Genomic DNA, 20493 nt, shown 5'->3' with positions numbered 1-20493 from the left:
AAAACTCACAACTCTGGATTTGACATTATTCACTTTCTGTATTTGTGTGTACACTACCCTATGGTACAAGCCCAATAGCTGTGAGTTGAATGCTTTCTTTAATGTTAAGCTGCAGCTGCAGGCTCCACAATAGAATTTAATCAAAAGGAAGTAAACATACAAAGACTACTGCAACTCACAAAGAGTGAATAGTTTAAAGCATCTAACATGAACCGCTGATTTCTCTAATAAAACTCAGAAACAAGGAGAGAGAATATAAGCATTTAAAAGGTAAAAGCCTTGGGCAAAGAGAAATCTAAAACTCTGTAAATGTAGTGAAGAATGAAGGCTTACCAGAAATCATGAAACATGGACTCACACGTTCTCAATATGTCTCGATAAAGAATGAGACCCTGAGTCACATTGCAACTTTGCCTCCCTCCATCCCTGCCCTTTACAGGACTCTGGCAGTTGTTTCATCAGCAGACTGTCAGCCTTTCCAATTGGCAAGGGGCCCTGCACCAGAGTGAGGGGGAAAACCAACATTCTCACTCAAGTTTCACTGGTTCTTCAACATAAACTCACTGTTGCTAAGGAGCAAGCAATTACTTGCTGCCTCAGCAAATTTAGAAGTTGGCTTAGCTGACATTTAATAAAAAATGTTTGTCAAAATCTGAACCCATAGACGACATTGGAACTTCTTGCAACAGGGAGTGGACCCACAAGAAATGTGTGAGTGTAAGAATTCAGTTTTCATTTTTTATTTGACTGCACTAGGCACTAATAGCTTCCATTATTATATCACTGAGCTGAAAAAGCTACTAAATCCTCTCACATCCTGCCCATCCATTTCAGATTACTTTATAATGTTGTTACACAAGGGCGTGGCTAAGCACTTGGCTCTGGTAAAAATCCTTAACAAAATTAGGATAGACTAAGATAATCCAAGGGGCTTTAATATACAGACTTTACTTATTTAAATCTGTTTCTTTAGTGTAACCCATCAGACCAAACACCTCATGTTAAACACAGCTAACTATCTTATTTGGGACTAAACACACTCTACATGACAAGAACACACACACACAAACAGACCAAACAAAAACTCAGAAGGTAGCAAAATCTGTGACATAGTGCATGAGAAATAAACAGGAAACTGCTGCTACTCCTGCAGACCTGCATTTTCACATCTGCAGTGTGTTGTTAATATGAAAAGGACATCCACCTCAAACAAAGAGTACCAATTGAAAATCTGGAGCACATTTGAATTGAAGCCAAGATCAAACTAGCATTAACAAAAGTACCACAAATGACACCAGTATGCTGAAAATACACCCAATAAGCAGCTCCTACCCCTGGCCTTTCATTGCACATCAAAGGCAATAAAATAGTGTTATAAACACACATGTTGCGTGAAGGAAACAGTCACATTAATAATTAATAATCTGTTGTAGGAAGCCTAACAAAACATGATTCTGAAGTGCATTACAATATGGTTTCTTTCTTTCCCCCTCTCTCACTTGGTAACACACAAACCATCAAGGCAGAGTAAATGCAATACATAATGTATGATGATATTAGGTTAAGTGGGTACAAGGCAAAGTTGTGCTACTTCAGCAGCCAGCCCCTGCTTAGGAAGCTCAATACCAGGAAATGAACTCATCATTGCAGACTGTTCTGGACAATAAAATACAAAAAACAAAATTCTAAACTTTAACTTCCTTTATGAAAGCTCTATGCTGAAATATACAGGGTTGCTCAAAAGCTGTTTGATTGGAGGGTTTATTTGCCCAAATTAAGAATCACAGTTTTCTGTGAATCCTCAATGTGCTATTTCATCTTCCAAAAAAGTAGAAAAATAAACTTGTCATGTGATGCTACAATGTGGCATGAATAAACATAAGATGCATGAACTATTTGTTCCCTCTACTGACTATCCTAAGCAACTACATTAGAATGCACTTAACTTAATGCACGAAACATATCTTTCAACTAGCACTTAGACAGTACCAAGTAAGACCAAGATATATGATAAATAAAACTTACAAAAATGATCCAGTAAACTTTAATCAGTAGATTGGCAACATATATATGACACCAATTAGAGGACTTTATGGAGAACGTTTAAAAACATGAAAGATGATATTCAAATTCTAGGAAAGCTATATCTAGTAATACTAGATAATACACACATGCATTTTATAATATTTAAAATAAAGTCATCCATAAATCTGATGCACATTTGCCATCTAGATCAAAGTCCATAAGAATAAGTAGCTTAAATGTTTTACAGGCTGCTTGTTGGATAGTAGAAGAAATCAGTGAAAAAATACAGCAATCTTGCCTCCATTAACTGGTTACTGTTTGGACCTGAGATAATGCCTTTTTATTAAAAGACACTACTGTCCTAAAAAAATCCTTCTGGTGTCCAGATGGAGACTCCTTTAACTATCGTGGATTTAAAGTTATTCAAGCTTACACTAAAGATCCAGTCACTGAGATACAAGTTAAATTAAATCATTATGAAGATAACAAACAGATGTACAAAAACGAGTCATTATAAAAAAAAGCATATTTAGTTACAAATATGCTTCTGCCATCATTAAATCTCCTTGTTATGTACCTTAAACCCCAATCCATTTTGTAAGGCAATTCAAGTATTCTTTAAAAAAAAAAATAAAATCTTTATCTATCACTGGTTTCCAGAAATGCAGAAGCAGTACCATTGCTAACTTCTGAATAACTGACATACTTCAGCATCATTAAAAAAACATGGATGTGTCTTTGGGCAATAGCTTTCGTAGTTGTAGCCAACCACGGGCAATGCTGAGTTCTTCATTAGTGATTGAATGCATCCTATTGTATTCATTATTACTTGGATTAATGTTACACAATTTACTACTATCGAGTGAACCGACAGAAACAAAACAAGGATCCACATCTGAAAGGAATGCGATACTTGCACAGCAGAACTGCTACTAGAGAGGCAATTGGAAACTTTATACTGTGGGTGCAGCTCCCAGAACAGCAAACAAATCAAGCCAAATCTACACCTGAAACCTAACCCTGTATGCCTGCTTGTGGTTGTGTTGTCTGAAAGTCTACCTGACTGTCTAAAAAAAAGGGACTACCAGAAAGTCAATTTTGTTTTACTCTGTATAAATTTACACCCCACTACACCTCAATTTTTGGGGGGAATTTCTTTGTGAGATGTACACGTGACTTATTTGAAGAGCCTCATCCTCAATGGGTAACTGATTTTAAAACACTATAAAAGTAGAAATACAAACAAAAAAAAATCTGTGCCATGAACAAATGACTGTAGTCCTAATAGCACTTGTGCCCATGTGGGGATCTTGTTTCAAGTTCAGCATTGTGTACTATTAAATACATTATAAAATACTGTGCGTATGCACTGTGCGTGTTTTGCTTTAAAAACTAAAATGAAAATAAGAAATGTTTGTGTATTAGCAATCCACGATGCTCCAGAGTCATACAGAGGGAAAATTTCGTTTCTTATCAAAACCAAATTCTTCTTCACGGCACTCCTTCAAAAATGTAAAGGTCTAATAAGAACACTGTTTCATATTCGTCCTGCAGAGTGCCAGGCCAGCAATTGGCAATTCCTCCTTTAGATGAGTGCTGAGGTGTGACCCAGTTACAGCATGTTGGTGGTACAGAGACACCAGGCGTCAGGAATGTTTAGCATATCCCCACTGATCAGCAGGGGGGGCTAGAGAGTCTTCAGAAATCACTGACGTCAACTTCAGTTTACCAGCAGGACATCCTCATATGTGGTAGTTCTAGGGGGAATCAAAAAAAAGAAGGCTTCTGTAGTCATGATGTTATACTATGTTATAATAACATACTCTTGTTGAGAGTCACACAGTGGTGGTAATTACTGAAATTTATTTTAAATCCTTTTGTGTCAAATCATGCCACAATGGATGAAAACAAATTTCAAATATGTAAGCTAAATGCAATGTTTTTTTAAACTTCAATGTTGTTAAAACCTGTTTGTATTTTGCTTTGGTTTTGATAGTGACAGATGGCATACATACAGACGGGAAATGCGGGTACAGAGATACATGACGTGCAAGAAAGGTTCTTGTCTGGAATCAGGTAAGTGGTGTTGTAATTGTATGATACACATCTTAACCACTAGGCCAACAGAAACCATGTATGTCTAAGTATCATATTTTTAGCAGAACAGAACACTTATTGGGTCCTTGTCGATCAATCATAGGTTGTCTCTGCAAGGACACCAGAAGAAATTGATTGTTGCTGGTATTGTTCCTCTCTCATGTGTGGCCTTCTCACCTGTCACAACAGCAGAAGAAGGAGCAAGGTGAGGTCTCCAGACCCCGAAACTTCCCAGAGCTTGGTGCGTCTGTACACTCTGCTATAAAGGCATGTAGGTCTGTGATGTGGATGGGTTCCTGGACTTGGTGCTGTGTAAATCAAATATGTGAGATTGGTTATTCCCAGTCATACAGCTCTGGCACCACTATAAAGTCAAAAAACCTGGTTTAAGTCAACCTCTTTTCCTACCTTAATGGTCTCATAGGCTCCTGTGATGAGTGCTATGAACAGTGATAGCACCATGTAGATGAAGAGTGAGATGAAGGTGTACAAGTAAACTTGGCTGAAAAGCCACACCAGAGTACTGCTCTCCTGCATCTCCGCAAATGTTACAAACATGTCGTCCCCATTAATGAGCGAGAACAGGCATTCCGACACCATGGCCAAGGAACGGAACTGAGGGATTAAAAACAGTAAATGCCATCAAACGTCTGCAGGTGTTAAGAATTTATAATGTTCTAATATAAGTGTGTATTGCATTATTCACAGTAAACAATGTTCAACTTATGGCAGTAAAAAAACTGTTTAAAGTCAATGCACATACACCAACTCAGCAGGTTTCACCTATGGGACAAGGGCAGTTTTCATAGTTTAACCCTCAAGTAAAATTTCAGTGTCTACAAACCCCAAAATTTTATAAAGGGAAAAGGCCTCACATACTGCAGCTCAGTAAAAAAAATGATAATAATGATAATAAAAGTGCACCTGTCTTTAACCTGAGTTGTTATTTAGGCTGAGAGTCACTAAAAATATAAATTAACATATATATCAAGAAAGACAAACCAACTATATTAGAACCTCTTTAATTCACAATAATAATGAATTTTAAATGAACTCTGCAGAAAGTCTAAGACAAATAAAAAATTAAAGTACATAAAAGTATCTTAAAGTTAAAAAGAATATGCATGTTTACAAAACAACAGGGGAAGACTGAAAAAAAAACACACAAAAATACAAAAGTGCAGCTCATATTGTAAGTAGTCTGTACAAGTTTACCAAATAAATATAAAAATGTATTGCTGTATGCCGTATGGTAAAGATAAAATGTAGATTAATGTTTCTTAGCAACTCAAAAAGGCTTGAAGCACTAATCTTTGGGCTACACTTATACTATATATGTTCTGTTTGGAATCCAAACCTTTTTACTTACAGAATGAAAGAATTTAAATCAAAATGTGAATCTTTAACAGGTGATTACAGGGGAGTACAGTAAGAACAGAGTTGCATGTAAAGGGAGAGATGCTATAAAATCTAAATGGAAATATGTTACTCCAATTCAATTACGTGTAATATACTTTTTTAAAATTTCTCTGGTTTTGTATGTCAAATGATTACATTTAATCCTACATGTTTAAGTTTCATTCACCTTTACGTGGTATGGTCCCAGGACGATCCAGCCACAGAAACAGTAGCCCAGGTAGATAACGGCCACGCATAGGCAGAAACGAATCACATTAGGGAAAGCTGCTCGAAGCGTGACGATCAGAATCTATAAGATGAAAAGACATATTGCATAGATGAAAATACGACCTGTGAGAGAGCAGTAGGACTACATAACTAGGTCCATTACCTCAAATCACACAGTTACTCTGAATATTGTCTTAAATTCTGACAAGTTATTACTGTAAATCAGCAGCAAGTTACTGTCACTTACATTATATTTCTGGAAGAATGTGAGGTAGCGAATGACTCCCACCCACACCAGGAGTGTAGAAGTCCCCAATAGGATGCCACAGAGGTCATAGGATGACATATTCTGTCAAAAGAAATGTAAACTATTTAAACAAACAAAAAAACTATGAAAAAATAGTGCAAATTAGTGCAATACTCGCAGTTTGATTTATACCAGGCATTGAAAATTCTGGATTCTGATTGGCTGGAAGGTGTGGATTAATTTATAGCAATTGAAACTAGAGCAGATCATTAATGGGGATCATTGTTTCATCCCCAATCTTGTTTCTGTTGTCATTAATGCTGATACATTATGACAACAGAAACAAGCAAATCTAATGGTAGTATGAATTAATTATATAATTTTAAATGTGAAACTATAGTCTAAATTGGTTGCATGTGTAATTACCAACTGATATTTTTATATTGATTATCTCACTCTATACACAGATCAGTCAAAACATTAGGTACAATAGAGCCGTTTTGCCATGAATTCTACTTCTACTAATTTTTTAGGTTGAAACTGTCAGAAAGATTATAATTTTATCATTGTTTATTATTGAGGTCATATCAGGTGGTGGAGTAGTACTGCAGTGCATTATAATAAGAAGTGGTTCCAATGTTTTGGCCACCATTTTTAAAATTAATGAGGGGGCCAAAACATTAGAACCACCTTTTAATAAAATGCACTTCAATGTATATCTTTGGAACTATAAGAAAACTATAACAGATGAGGGCTTTGGCACAGAGCACGACATACCTTAGACTCAATTCCGATTTTCATGATACTACCAGTGATGGTAAGGATATCACTGATGATAAGAAGTATATACCAGCCATTAACGAACTCCATTCGGTCTGCCCAGCACACTTTACGATCCAGAGTCTCTTTAAAAAATTGCACAAACTCCTAGAAAACAGACAGGGACAGTAAATGGAACTGGGGGCGATTGCAGGTCTGTAGGCAGAACTGATGTCCACAATCACAGGATCATCAGTTCGAACCCCAGCTTCTCCAGTCCATTTGTCGAAGTGACCTTGGGCAAGAAACCGCACCCCGAGTTCCTCCCGGTGGTTCAGGCTAACACCTTGCATGGCAGCTCTGCCATTATCAGTGTGCGAGAGCAAAAATGGCTGAATGAAAAGCAACATTGTAAAACACTTTTTCCGAGTGAGGTAAGGAAGTGTATGTAAGCGCAGACCATTTAACATCAGCAAAACTTGGTAACATGCAGTAAGCGATCATCTATGTTGAGTCGATACAAGATATATTTTTCACTTTACCCGTTGGCTGAATATTCATATCATATACAGCAGAATTAAGTATGAATAGACTTGACTCTCCTATTATTGTAATTCAAAGCTCTTATTCCTTTGCATTTTTCCTTTCCGTTGGCTGTATCTGCCTTTTCTTACCTTCTGCAGCATTATGCCTCGCAGTATGGAGCGTCCACAGAGCAGCAGTGACACCAGACACACCATGGCCACAATGACGTCAAATGCAAGACGTGAGTAGCTTTCAGCTGGGGGTATTGAAGGGAGAGAAAAAAAGACCAAGAGTTGTAAGCAGGCTTTCACTTCAGCATACTGGTATACAAGTAGCTTCATGTGTTGAAATCTGTTCTTTTAGTATTGGAAACTGTAACAAACTAACACAAATTTTCTCATGCTCCCCGCTAGTTACTGTTTAGCTTGCATAGTACTGCTGCAGTACGAGTCTTCTGTTACTTGCTGTTCTCTTCTTGGATCAAGAGTCCCAACCATCCATTCATCTGGTGTCTCACCATGTCCAGAGACGCTCGGGTCTTTACACTCCTTTATTGATGCCTGGTTTTCTAACCGGATCTTCACCTTGCCACTGTGAGCCTTGTTGTCCATAACTATCTGGAAGGGAAAGAGGACACCAACATGATTTCATGTATAATTTAACAGAATGTGTCTTCTATTCCTTTCAGCTGTTCCCTTTCAGAGGTCCAACCTCAGCATCCTTCTACCGATATATTTACAATAAATCAATCTGTATTGTTGTAAAATTACAACATTGTTTGATCTAGGACCTGTATTGCATTTTTGTCATGTTTCCACATGCTGCTGGGCTCAGCACATCAGTAGATTATCTGGACACTGTACAATTTTGTCAAGACTACTCTCACATGAGTAAGAACCTGTCAGCAGTGCTGGGAACAGACCCGTTAACTCTGAGAAGCCACCTCTTTAACAGTCTGATAAATACAAAAATTGTTTGTTCACTATATAATCTTTACTCACCGTTATGTAAAACGTGTAGCAGTCTGGGATCTCATTGTTGATGATGGTCTGTATATTTATTGCCTTCAACTGGAAGTCTATGGTAACATTAATGAGCCTTGAAAAAGTTGAAACAGACAGTGAGAGTGAGAAAGAAATGGACACAGAAACATACAGACATAACTAAAGATAACCAGAAACACATGAAGAAAGATGACAAGCTATGCATACTTATGTGTATTTCAGTACAGATACCTTGGTCAGTGTACTTATATACAGTGTGCATGTGCAGTAGAGATAAATGACTTGTCGAATCTTATTATCACTACAAAGATATCCTCACCAATGGAGGCCAAACAAGGAGTAGCTGAAGTCACAAGAAAAATGAAACCTTACTTGTAGAACTTCAGTGTAAAGTTTTTATAGCTGCTGCTGAGCGAAGATCGAGGGACTGACAGAGGGTTCACACCTACGCAGTCTAAAGATGATGGAGGACAGATGGAGAACGGTCATGTTGAGAAATTACTGTTACTTATCAAAGGTAAAATTTAGGACAATGGAAGAATTGTATTTTTAATCTTACGAAGTTTTGCTGCACATTTGTAGACAGAGAATACAAAAACAAGTATGAACTCTTGTAAATAGTTAAAGCTATAATAGAAAAGAAGCAGGTGACGAAGAAACATTTCCCCAAGTGCCATCATAAAGTTGTTTCCCCTCTGATTTTACTTCCTCTAAATTTAGTTAAGTTTCACTCAAACATATATTGATATGAGGAAGTAAGAAAATCTAATGATACGCAACATCTTCTATGACTGGAAATAATGTTTTGACATGCAGTAGATTCATAAGGTATAGCAATACATGTGACAAACTCACTATTTAGCACTTATGTGCATTAGATAAACATTCATGAAACTTATGAAGGCCACCCGCTGAAAAAAAAAGTGTAATAATGTTTTGACTCATCATGTTGTAGGTCATATTTATGCAGCAAAAGAGAACATTTTCACAAGGTTCACAAACCTGTAAGTAGCACTGTAACTACAGCATCTCGTTTTTTAATTATTCTATCATTATCCACTGATACATCTGTACATCTATGCCGTCTATGGGTGCCAACAGATTGACATCCAGTAAGACTATGGAGCTGCCTTTTTTCTATTATAGAGCTCTTGTTAGTTATTTAAAAAAAGTTTTGTAATGCTTTGTTTGTGAATACACAAATTTGTGTCCTATGTAGATTGTGATGTAAGTGATGATGGAAAGCTGCTGTTTTCCTTGGTCTCCAGATAGTTGTAACCTGTCCTCTCACTTTATAAAACACAACTAATTACAAAGTAGCCACTTTAGAACAATAAGTACTGACCCGCCTTGTAGCACCATCTGCATTTTCACATGCTTAATAGGGAAGTGAACCCTTGTGTTTTTTTTTTTTGTTTTTTTTTTAGGGACCTTGACCTAGTTATCAGCTGCTCTGATTAATATGCAGTCACACAAACAGTCACATTGCATTTTATACAAGAACATGTTTCTTTTCCCAGTTAGTCATGTTAATATTAAAGGCCAACAAAGTCTTCTTCATGTACCTGTGATAATGTGAGGGTCTATGCTGAAGGTATCGTTGGCTGGGTCAATGTGTCCTTTCTTGTAGTACTGTTGGCAGAGGTTGAGCGCACTGCCATTCCCCCCAACATCATAAACGTAGGCATAGCGTCCCACTGTGGTGTCTGGTAAGGCCAGATACTAGAGAGGGGATGAGAGGAGAATAACTAATCTAGAAATGTTTCAACACTGGTGAAAGTATATCCCAGAACTTATATAGTCTGACTTATAAACTTCCAGATACAAGAGGAAAATAAATAAATATATAAATAACAATGACATGAGCTTCTTCTAAAATTTTGAATGAGCTGAACACAAACACACTCTAAAAGATGTTTGGTGTCTGCATCAGTAAGGAGCCAACATCTGCACAGTTGGCACACCAGATGTTTGGCACACAAACACAAACTACTAAATAGTCACGCGATGTGAATGCTTTGCTTTCTATCTAGACAAAGTAGAAGTGCGCTCTGTTCAGAAAAACATCCAAGACACTTCAGCATTTTCACACTCTATCTCCCCCCAAAACTGCTGGATTTTCTGGTGTCAGCATTGTCCAACTCACCCTGTGAACTCTGCCTGTATCTGTGACCTCTGCTTGTAGTGCCCGTGTCTATGGTGTGAATTCTTCTAGCCCCTTGCGAGGATTCAATAAAATAATCTATATTGATTGACTTACTTTTAAAGTTTAAACAGTTGGCTGTGTGTTTGATATTCTACATAAACATCTGATCTAGTTTTAATAGCAGCCTCACTGACCAGTGATCCACAGTCATCCTCTGAGCTTTAACTCAACAGGGCCTGAGCATTAAAGTGTACTGGTACCTAATTTTTTATTGTGGGACCAATACACAAAGTGCCCTACCATTATCACGTCTTGACCACTGACTTTTTTCCCCCCTTTCTTACAGATTTGTTGATGCATCTAAAACTTCATCTGGGGATTGGAATGTTGGTTCTTCTACTACTTTTATCCAGATTAAAAAGTCTCAATGATTTTGGATGGATTGTTCATTTGGTATCTTTGACGAACTCCCGATTTTTCCACTGGCTGCAGCACCACCTTCATTTAACTAATATCTGTGATTATTGGATGGATCACCATGACATGTAGTTAAAGAATTTCATGTCCTTTAAATAATGAACTATTGTGAACTAACTAGCTAATGTCAGGAACCTATACAACAATGGTAATTATACCTGATAAACATTGTCACTGTGTGCATGTTAAACTCGTTAATATGCGTTGAAATTATTCGGCTGTAACAGTCGCAACTCAAAGACAGAAACTGTAAGAGATCTGCACTTCTACAGTGCTGGTACTGTCAGGATCATAACTGCTTTAAAAAATTATTTGATGTTATTTCAGGCTATTTCAAACAGTCCCTCTTTCTCCAGTGACAGCTACATTTTGACCCATGACTTCCAAATCGAAACCAATGTAGTCTGAGGCAATTATTTTTAGTAAACATTTTCTGCTAATTAGATTTCCTGCTTAATTAATAAATAGTTTTGAAAAAAATTAAAGTAAAAACTATGTCTATTATAAATTCCTTGAACCCTAAATGACATCTTCAAATTTATTTTTTAAAAAGTGGAACAAAAAGCTGCCTTTTCTGTTGACTGCCTAATTGGTCAATCAACAAATGTTTTAGTCTGCCAATTTCTGCCAATGAAACAGGCTGCAAAATTCCACTTTGTTGAAAGACAAAGTTGAGTAAACTCTTACTTAAAACTTAATACACAGCTCTAAAAGGTTTGATGATAAGGGATTTACATTTTCCTTTACTTTATTTTTACTAAGCACATTCAGAAATAAAAGACCTTAGTTTGAGACACTATACTGTATGAAGTAGAAAATGAAAACCAATTGCTAAGCAGGATTTTTCTTAAAATGAAAATGCAGTAAATTAGAAAATGCTCGTTGTTGTGTTACTGTGTTACACAGTCAAACAAATTTCTTAAACTCAGTGCACAATCTTAACCCTTTGGATTCCTTTGGAAAGTCACGCAGGTGTAATCAAATCACATTACATAAGTTTTTCAGACCTCTTGTCCTTTGGGACACTGAGATGTTTTGCTTGTCTGAGACCCAAACTTATTTTTCCAATATAGAAAATGTAGACCTTTAAAGGATAAATAAAATAAATGGGGATTTGGACAATTATTATATTTTATTTACTTACAAAACTTATGCGGGGGTGGCTTATTGCATTTTGTTGCTTTGTACTTGTACATGTGTAATGACAATAAAGTTGAATCTAATCTAATCTGTAGCTCAGTTTAAGGCAGTTGTCAACAGACCACAAGGTCCGTGGTTCGATCCCCGGCCCTGGCTATATGTCGAAGAGTCTCTGGACAAGACACTAAACTTCTAATAGCCCATTCCCATCCCCAGCTGTGCAGTGCTGGTTGGTGCTCAATAGAAATTAGGGAGGGTTGCGCCAGGAAGGGCATCCCGCGTAAAAACTGTGCCAAATCAACATGCGGACAATGATCTGCCCTGGCGACCCTGAACTCACGGTATAAGGTGAAAGGACAAAAAAATAAAAAAATAAAAATGACATACAAAACATAACATTGAGTTGGGTAAACTGTGGCTCAGTTGGTAGAAAGGATCATCCACTAATATCAGGGTCATAAAAAGGTATGAAGTGTTTTTTGTTTTACCAAGGGAATTTAGCCTTGGATCATTTACTCAATTTGTTTTGATGTGAGCAGACTTCTCTGTTAATCCTGTGTGGCCTTGCAATTTAAAACATTATTAAAACATTGCAACATGCATCAGAATGTTTTAGAAAATCTGTTGCGAAATCAGACATTTTAGACTGCAGCTATCACAGAAGGTCAGCAAAATCATGTGGAATGACTAATATTATTGTCTGCAAAACTCTTGGCTGCAGTGCAACAATGAATCAACAGAAGTTGTTGTTGCTTCTTGATGCTTCTTTATTAAATCAAAGAGCATTACACCACCAACAACCTAACAATACTTTTAAAATGAGAATAAGAATTTTGAGCAAATGCCTTTAGCTGCAGTATTTAAGCTGATTTTCGTCAGGGCTTACCTGCTCAATGGCGTAGACAATGTGGTCGTAAACATCCTGCTGTGTGTAAACAGCAAAGGAGTCGTCGGAGGACTCATCGTAATCTTTGAGGAAGAGATGCTTAAAGGTCATTGTGTTTTCCTCCTTGAAGGTCACCACCACCTGATTACTAAGGCCAAAGAGCACCAACTGTAAGCAAAGAGGTGAGGGTGTTGTAAGACAGTAGTATAGTGTAGTTAAAAGATCAAAAATAAAATAAAGGAGAAAGTGACTTATGTCATGAAGAGATGTGAAGACCAAGAAAACACTGAGGCAGTGCATTCCATGTGCACCGCTAAGATTGCAGGCTTTGGTGTGAAGAACTATACTGTTATTTATGGCTCATCCGTCAAGTGTACGTACTTTGAGTGTAAACAATATGCCAGTCTCCACAGAGGAAGAAAAGATGACAACTGTATAATGACCATATTAAAATTAAATATTGCTCCATCTTCTACTGACACTATTACAGTCTGGATTACTTACACTTATAAAGTCAACAACAATATAATGTAAGAAATTCAGAGGCTCTGATATAAAGCAGCGTTGTGTTGATTAAAAAAGAACAATACAGAAAAAAAAAATGTAACAGGTGATGTACCTGCACAGTGACAATCACAATCTTGAGCAGCTGCAGGATCAGCTTATAAGGTTTACGGCCCTTAGCGTGATATTTATCACAAGGGCTCATGAAGAAGTATTTCAACTTCCTGCGAAGGGCCTCTTCATCCTGATCAGCCGTGACCCAGTGACCTCCCCGCATAGAGGGAAATTGTTGGTTGTCATGGCTGCTGCCATAGGCGTTATTCTGATGGTCATGCTCGCTACTGCCCCCGCTACTGTCTGTTGAGCCGTAGCGAGGCACTGAGCAGGACAGGCCTTTGTGTTCTATAAAAAAAAAACAAAAAAAACATAATGAATGTTTATTTTAATGAATGTTAATACTCATACTCACATTTTTTATTAACCCCATTTTAGTTAACATGATAGAAACACAAATCTTTGATGAGAAGTCCTGCTCAAACACAACAAATGCACAAGCTACCACTGAGTCCTGAGGTTTTCTCTTTTTTATAAAAGGTGCACTCAACATCCGGTGTGTCAGTACTATTTAAATGCCTAAATACTGATACAGGTATATGTGTTAAAAATGGAGTATTGGATAAATTGTGACTCAAAGTGCTTTCAGGGTTTCCCTGAAGAAACTGTGTGATCGAGGTTCTGAGCCATAATGATCCTAGATGATGGTGTAAACAACAGCCAAGCTTTTTAACAATGACATTTACTTCGTGAAATGTATGTGCTTGTTTCCACTGAACGTTGCCTTTTTGTTTTATATTAATTTTAGCCACGCGGAAAAGCTTCAGTAATACTATTTTAGCCAAGCACGGGTCTACAAACAGCTTTATTTATCCACAACTTCTGGTCTAAGCAAACTGTAGAGAACAGGACAAAGAATCTCTATTGTGCAGCTCAACAGCTGACTGATACAAAGACAGAAAGCACCATTCACATGAACTGAATGAGCTGAGCTGAGCTTCTTAATGTGCTGAGGCCAACTCTAGTAATTTCCTGCTAAACCTGACTGCACCGTTTCTCACTGACACAGACTATGTCCAATGCCAGTCAACATATGACACATGCACCTAAGTCTGAACTGACATTCTCCTTTCTCTTATTGTGTAGAATTACTTTATTTCTCACTGACCCATCTGTCAACATGTGCTCAACATGTGATTTAAAACAGTACACTTCAAACCAACAACTACTTCTGATAATTAATGTTGCTGTGGACTGAAGTACAGGGCACAAATAAATCAATGTGATTTTTCAAGAGGAGTCACATTTTATTATTTTTTGTTAAAATATTTAAATACAGAAAAGAGTCAGAAACCTCTGGCTCTAGGATTGATGTTGTTACACATTTTTAATTTGATGATTGAGATCATAATAAAGCTATACAACACATAATCAAAAAGATGACATAAACCTATTTAATGTAAGCTTAACCAATAACCTAACATTATAAAGGAAGTCAACACTGTCTTTTTTCACGATCAATACTGAAGGAGCGAAAAGTGACTGCACCACTGCACATGGTTTTGAACAAAAATATTTTCAATTTGAGAGCTGGAGAAGACAGACGTGAAAAACACCAGATGTGACTAACCTAAGACATCAGAGGAGACAATTATGGTTGTACAGGCGGTCAGTATGTCATGTCTTGCAGTAATCGGCAGCATTTCATAACAAAGTCACAAATTACAAAGTAGGCTAATCATGGTTAATCTTTGTCACATGTTCTGAGCTCACAAATTCTGCCTCCTATAAAGAAATGAACCAGGTCAGTCCAGTTTGTTCACTTTACATTAAGGAAATGACTTGTTGTATGGGCCCAAAACTCAAAATTGCATATAAAAATACGACCTTAGAACACGTGATTATTCTTGTTCATTCGACAGACTTGGGGAACCTATTTAAGTATGACTATGCAGTCAAGAGTCAGCACATGCTAGGTCAGATAATCTGCTGAGTCAGGATAAATCCAAACTCAACAGACAGAGTAAGTCAGCAGAGTACATCACCAGATTAGCAGAGTTCAATGGAAATGAGAAGCTAAAATGAGGAATGCATTGCTGGTGTTCAATATTAGTCAGCACTAAGTGCAGACAAGATGAAAGTTCAACAGAAAAGCCAAAAAGTTCTGGAATGCCATAAAACATCACGGCATGTGTTCCTGGAGCACTGCAATTACCCAGTAAAACTTTAGTTTAAATTTAGTTTTCTTGGTTTTCCACTGAAAATCAGAATGGTACAATTTCTGGATTTACCTAAATGCACCAAATTTAGTTTATAAGACGATCCTACTTGCAACTGTCACATTACATTAGTCTTGTAAATTTTTATTTTTTAAGAGATAATTTGAGTCTTTTACCAGTTTCAACACAAGCAAAGGATGAAAACACATAACAAATCAACTGTTTTCTGAAAATGGGAAAGTGTAATCTATTTTTTGTATTGTTGTTTTCAAATAGGAAACAAGATGTATTTTTACTTAAAGCAGGTATGCAGGTAATTTGTTGATTCAACTTCATTGGTCACTTCATAGAACATATAAGGGCATGAAAAAAAAGGAATTACTTAGAGTTTTAAATTTTATAGTGACTGTTTGGGGGTGTATGCAGGCTTAGAATTTTGTCATTTTGTTTTATCTAATAATGACTTAAAAGGGTACTCTACCCTGATTTATTCTTATCAGACATATGATGGGTAGATTTAAGAGAAATACAATTTAAATATATATTTATGTACTTTTAAAAAGATATTAAACTAGGAAACATTTATCCAGGACTGACAGAAATGATTGCTGTCTCATCCATAGGAAATAGGCTGTATCCTGAGGTTTTATGGAAACTGCATGTGTTTAAGTGGTGTGGACCAAACCCATTTTAACAGGCATCATTTCCAATATTTGCCAGCAGCTGTTGTTAACCTGTTAGAAGTTCTAGAGAATTTCTTGACATGGGACATGAGTAATTAGTCCAAAAGAGCAATGACAGGATTTTAATGAACTTAGCCACAAAGGCCACTGGCTTTGACAGAGGTTGCATGTCTTGAAAAACAGGTGAAAGAATCCAACCACATCCCGACCACTGTATACATATCAGTAATCAGGGGACTGTTTCCACTGTTACGACAGATATCAATCAGACAAACAAAGCAAGTGCAGATCACTGAGCATACAACCAAGTTTAATGCTTCATTCAAGCTGAACAAATCTGTGAAATTATCTGGCTCTTCTGGTTCACTGTCGCCTGTGGAGTTCTGGCAGAAACACTGATTTAGCACCTGGATATCAGTCAACAAACCGATATCAATGTCTTGATCTAGTCTGACATTCCACAGCAAAAGGACACCAACAGGTTGAGAGCCTACAACCGTAACTTATACCTGAGTTAAAGAAGACACGTTGAAGAAAAACAAAAATGATGATACACTGATAATATATTTGGTAATTTTTTAGGTAATAGGAGATCCTTTTTTTATGAACCGGATACTTCTTTTGCAACAAATGCTCATGTTTAATCATCAGACTTTAAAATAGCTGATTAAAACTGTATTATTAAAGGAATATAAGACCAGCAGAGAAAAGCTTAAATAAATGTCCACCTCGAGACAAGAAAAGGACAGTGAAAGCTAACCTAGACAGTCTTTGTTTGACTTGTTGCTGCTTGTTAGAGATGCCATCATTTAAAACAGTGACGTAAATAGGCTGTTTTTGACAATTACACTTTCCACTAATGTACAACTTAGTACATATGTTAGCCAAAATGTTAAATAAATATGTGGGATCTCTAGTCAAACTGTTGTTCATGATGTATTAATACCAATTTGCCAACAGATCAACACATAGATGTTCTATTAATCAGGGAACACTTTAGGCATTCAGCAGCTTGCAAACAACAAAGATGAACAAAAATAAACATACACATGCATCCAACAGAAAGGATGTAATCAAAAAGTCACAGAGGACATAGGTTACAATAAAGAACACAAAAAAGCCAGTTCAGCTGAACTGAATCATTACAGGGGTAATGTGATTAAAATAGCATCTAAGCATTTGTATATAGCATATAGCATTTGTAGATCAAATTTTTTCTTTTAGATAAAATGTAGTTCAGGTCCCATAATTAAAGCTTGGCTGTTGAATCCTATGTTATTTGGGGTGGCAGAAAAATATTAAACCTCCACATATGCTTACTTTGATACTACTAAGGGTGGACAGAAAAAAATAGGTTTGGGTGAACTGAGCATTTAATATGAAATTTACCGAACGTGTGGCTCAAAAAAAAAAAGCACTTGTATTAAAATACTGAAAATATAAAGATCATTCACAAGAAGATTTTTTCAGCTTTCAACCACATCTTGCAGTCTTAGCTAAGCTAGTTAAAATCTTAATGCCTAAATCATCATGTCACCAAACCAAGAAGAATAGAAAAATATACAGTGGAATTATACTTATGGGTAAATTATACTTCATTTACCTAACATCAACAATTCTGCAAATAACTAAAGACTCAACCAAGCATTAGAGAAGCCTATTAAACTGAGCTGAAGGTATTATTGCACATGAAAGAGTTGTTGAAATTCACTTGATTCAGTTGATTATTTCAGACCAATAAATCAACCAGCAATGCAACCTAAGTGTGAGGCAAGCACTTTACAAAAAACAGGATGCAGTAGAATAGGTCCAAAAAGTACTAATGTTAGGTCATCTAATTCAGTTTACTTGTGTATTCAATTGTTATGGCGTGTAGAAAACCAGCCGCACACACACATCTAGGGCTGCAATTAACAATTATTTTCCTATGCTCAAAGAAACCAAGATGACAGATATTTAATGTAAAGTGATGGATGAAACTGACGATAAAATACATTTTAAACATTATTTACTGTCGATCAGCCAACTAGAAAAAGCACCTCCAAAAAAAGAAAATGCACTTTGAATGCTTCAGTGCTGAAAGGATTTTCCAAGCAAAACTTGAACTTGAAAAAAAGTATCTAAAAGCCCTTTTTTTGTTTCCTGTCAGTTTAAATGCAAAAAAATGGGAAAGAAGTATCAAAAATGCTTTTATTTTAAAAGTGTGTTTTTGTGTGTGTGTGTGTGTGTGTGTGTGTGTCTCCACTGTGGGAGAAAATCTGTCAGGTAAAGTGTGTGGACACAGTTCTTAGGATGATCACATGAACTGATTCAGCTGTGTCTGTTACCATGGCAACAATAGCTTTGAACCTGCTGAGTTCAGCACACTCACATATGCTGAAGACAGGCTGTGAACTGCTCAGACTTTGTGTGTCGGCAAAATGTGGAAAAAGTATTAGTCCTGATTAAAATTTAAAAAGTGTCAGCAGCAGAAGGCTTAACCAAAAATGGTGATATATTTTATTTTAATATACTCGATACCAAAAAAAAAACCGCCCCCATTTGTGATTTGAGGAGAATTTCTGGACATCTATTATAATGGAGTCCAATGGGAGTTTCAGATGTCACTCTCTCCACTGACCAAATGCTGAAGGAGTTGATGAAGTCTGAAGCTGAGAAGTGGGTGTGATGACACTTGTTCTAACTGGGCCAACATTACACTAATGGAAAAATTGAAAATTCACCAAAAAAATTACTTTAAAGGAAAAGTGTGATTATTTAAAAGCCATAATAAAGTTATTAAAAAATGGAATACAAGGCTGATAGCTGAAAGTCTTGTGATTTGCTAAAAGTCTGAATGGTCTCTCTAGGCTGAAGTATGCTCAACGAGAAGAAGAAGAAAAAAATGTTAAGAAGTTAAAGTGCGAAGTTAGAGTGCGTGTGAGTGTGTGTCACTCACTCTAGCATGGCCACCGTTGTGCAATACACAATAATGAAGATGTTAAAAATTCAACAAAAAGTACCTCAAACTAAAAACATTTTTCAAAAACCGTAAAATATATTAAAAAGCAGAATACACTGAGAGTCTTGCAATTTGCTGAAAGTTTGAACGGTCCCAAAAAACGTATAGAACATGGAAATAATAATAATAATAATAATAATAATAATAATAATAATAATAATAATAAAGATAAGAATATTATCATCATATATTCGATATAAAACATATAAGACGACACACTGTGATTATAGGATGACATACTGTGAATGTAAATAAGAATAATAAAGATCACGATATCATTACTGTGAATCATTCACAGTAGATAAAGACCGGAGATCGTGTCTTATTATTAGTGTGTTTTTGTGTTGAAGCCACATCCTCGGTGGTGCTGCCTGTCTTAGTATTGAAACATGACTTGTGCAGGAGTAGAGAGAGAAAAACCCACTTTATTACTTAAACTATGGCGATTGCTGTGAAAATTCTGCTTTTGTCATTGTCAACAAAAAAACACCTTTGACGACAACGCTTAACTCAGAAATACAGCTGAGGCTGGGAATACCGCAATGGTCGTAAAACGCGTCAGGAACTTCATTCAGACACCACAAAGCAGCTCGAATACTAATTACGTTGCGAAGAGAACCAACAAATGTGTTTGCTAATGCTAAAATACAAATACTAGTAAAGAGCTAAACGATCAACTTCTGGATTTTTGTAACTTTAATGTAAAAGCTAAATATCGGGTGAATATTACCTGGCGAGTCCTGTTGACCTGGCGCAGCCATGACGTTTAGTGTTTAAAAATCAAAAAATATGTCAATCATAAAGCTAAAACTGAAAATAGCCACCTGTTTTTACCGTCATACTAAGTGTTTATAGCTACTGTAACAGAAACCATCCTGTCCAATCTACTCCCTGCTGCAGTCTCCTCGCTTCCTCTGTTCGCACCACGTGATTCACATCACATGATCACGTTGTTCAACCGCCGACAAGGGCAAAGCCATTAAAAAAAGCAGTTTGTTAATCTTTATGATCGCCACATAATTTTACCCATTTGGATTTGTGTATCTGGACAAAACTATGAGGAACACAAAGCTAAGTAAAAGTCACAAAAAATAACAATA

General features: G+C 36.6%; 1 protein-coding gene across 1 annotated transcript; it reads right to left on the bottom strand.

The window, feature by feature from the left end:
* Positions 1-2028: 2028 nt before the first annotated feature.
* Positions 2029-20312, bottom strand: mcoln1a (mucolipin TRP cation channel 1a). Its single transcript, XM_067498586.1, has 14 exons — positions 20124-20312; positions 13552-13838; positions 12933-13100; positions 9849-10005; positions 8656-8737; positions 8281-8377; positions 7797-7896; positions 7429-7535; positions 6773-6922; positions 5996-6097; positions 5708-5830; positions 4531-4737; positions 4300-4430; positions 2029-3782 (listed from the first exon to the last, which is right to left on the bottom strand). Exons 1-14 carry the CDS (start codon positions 20152-20154, stop codon positions 3746-3748), a joined length of 1779 nt encoding a protein of 592 aa, XP_067354687.1. The 5' UTR covers positions 20155-20312; the 3' UTR covers positions 2029-3745.
* Between the last annotated feature and the right edge of the window lie 181 nt (positions 20313-20493).

Source organism: Channa argus, chromosome 3 (genome assembly GCF_033026475.1).
Source record: "Channa argus isolate prfri chromosome 3, Channa argus male v1.0, whole genome shotgun sequence".
Taxonomy (NCBI): domain Eukaryota; kingdom Metazoa; phylum Chordata; class Actinopteri; order Anabantiformes; family Channidae; genus Channa; species Channa argus.
This window is presented reverse-complemented; position numbering and strand designations above follow the sequence as displayed.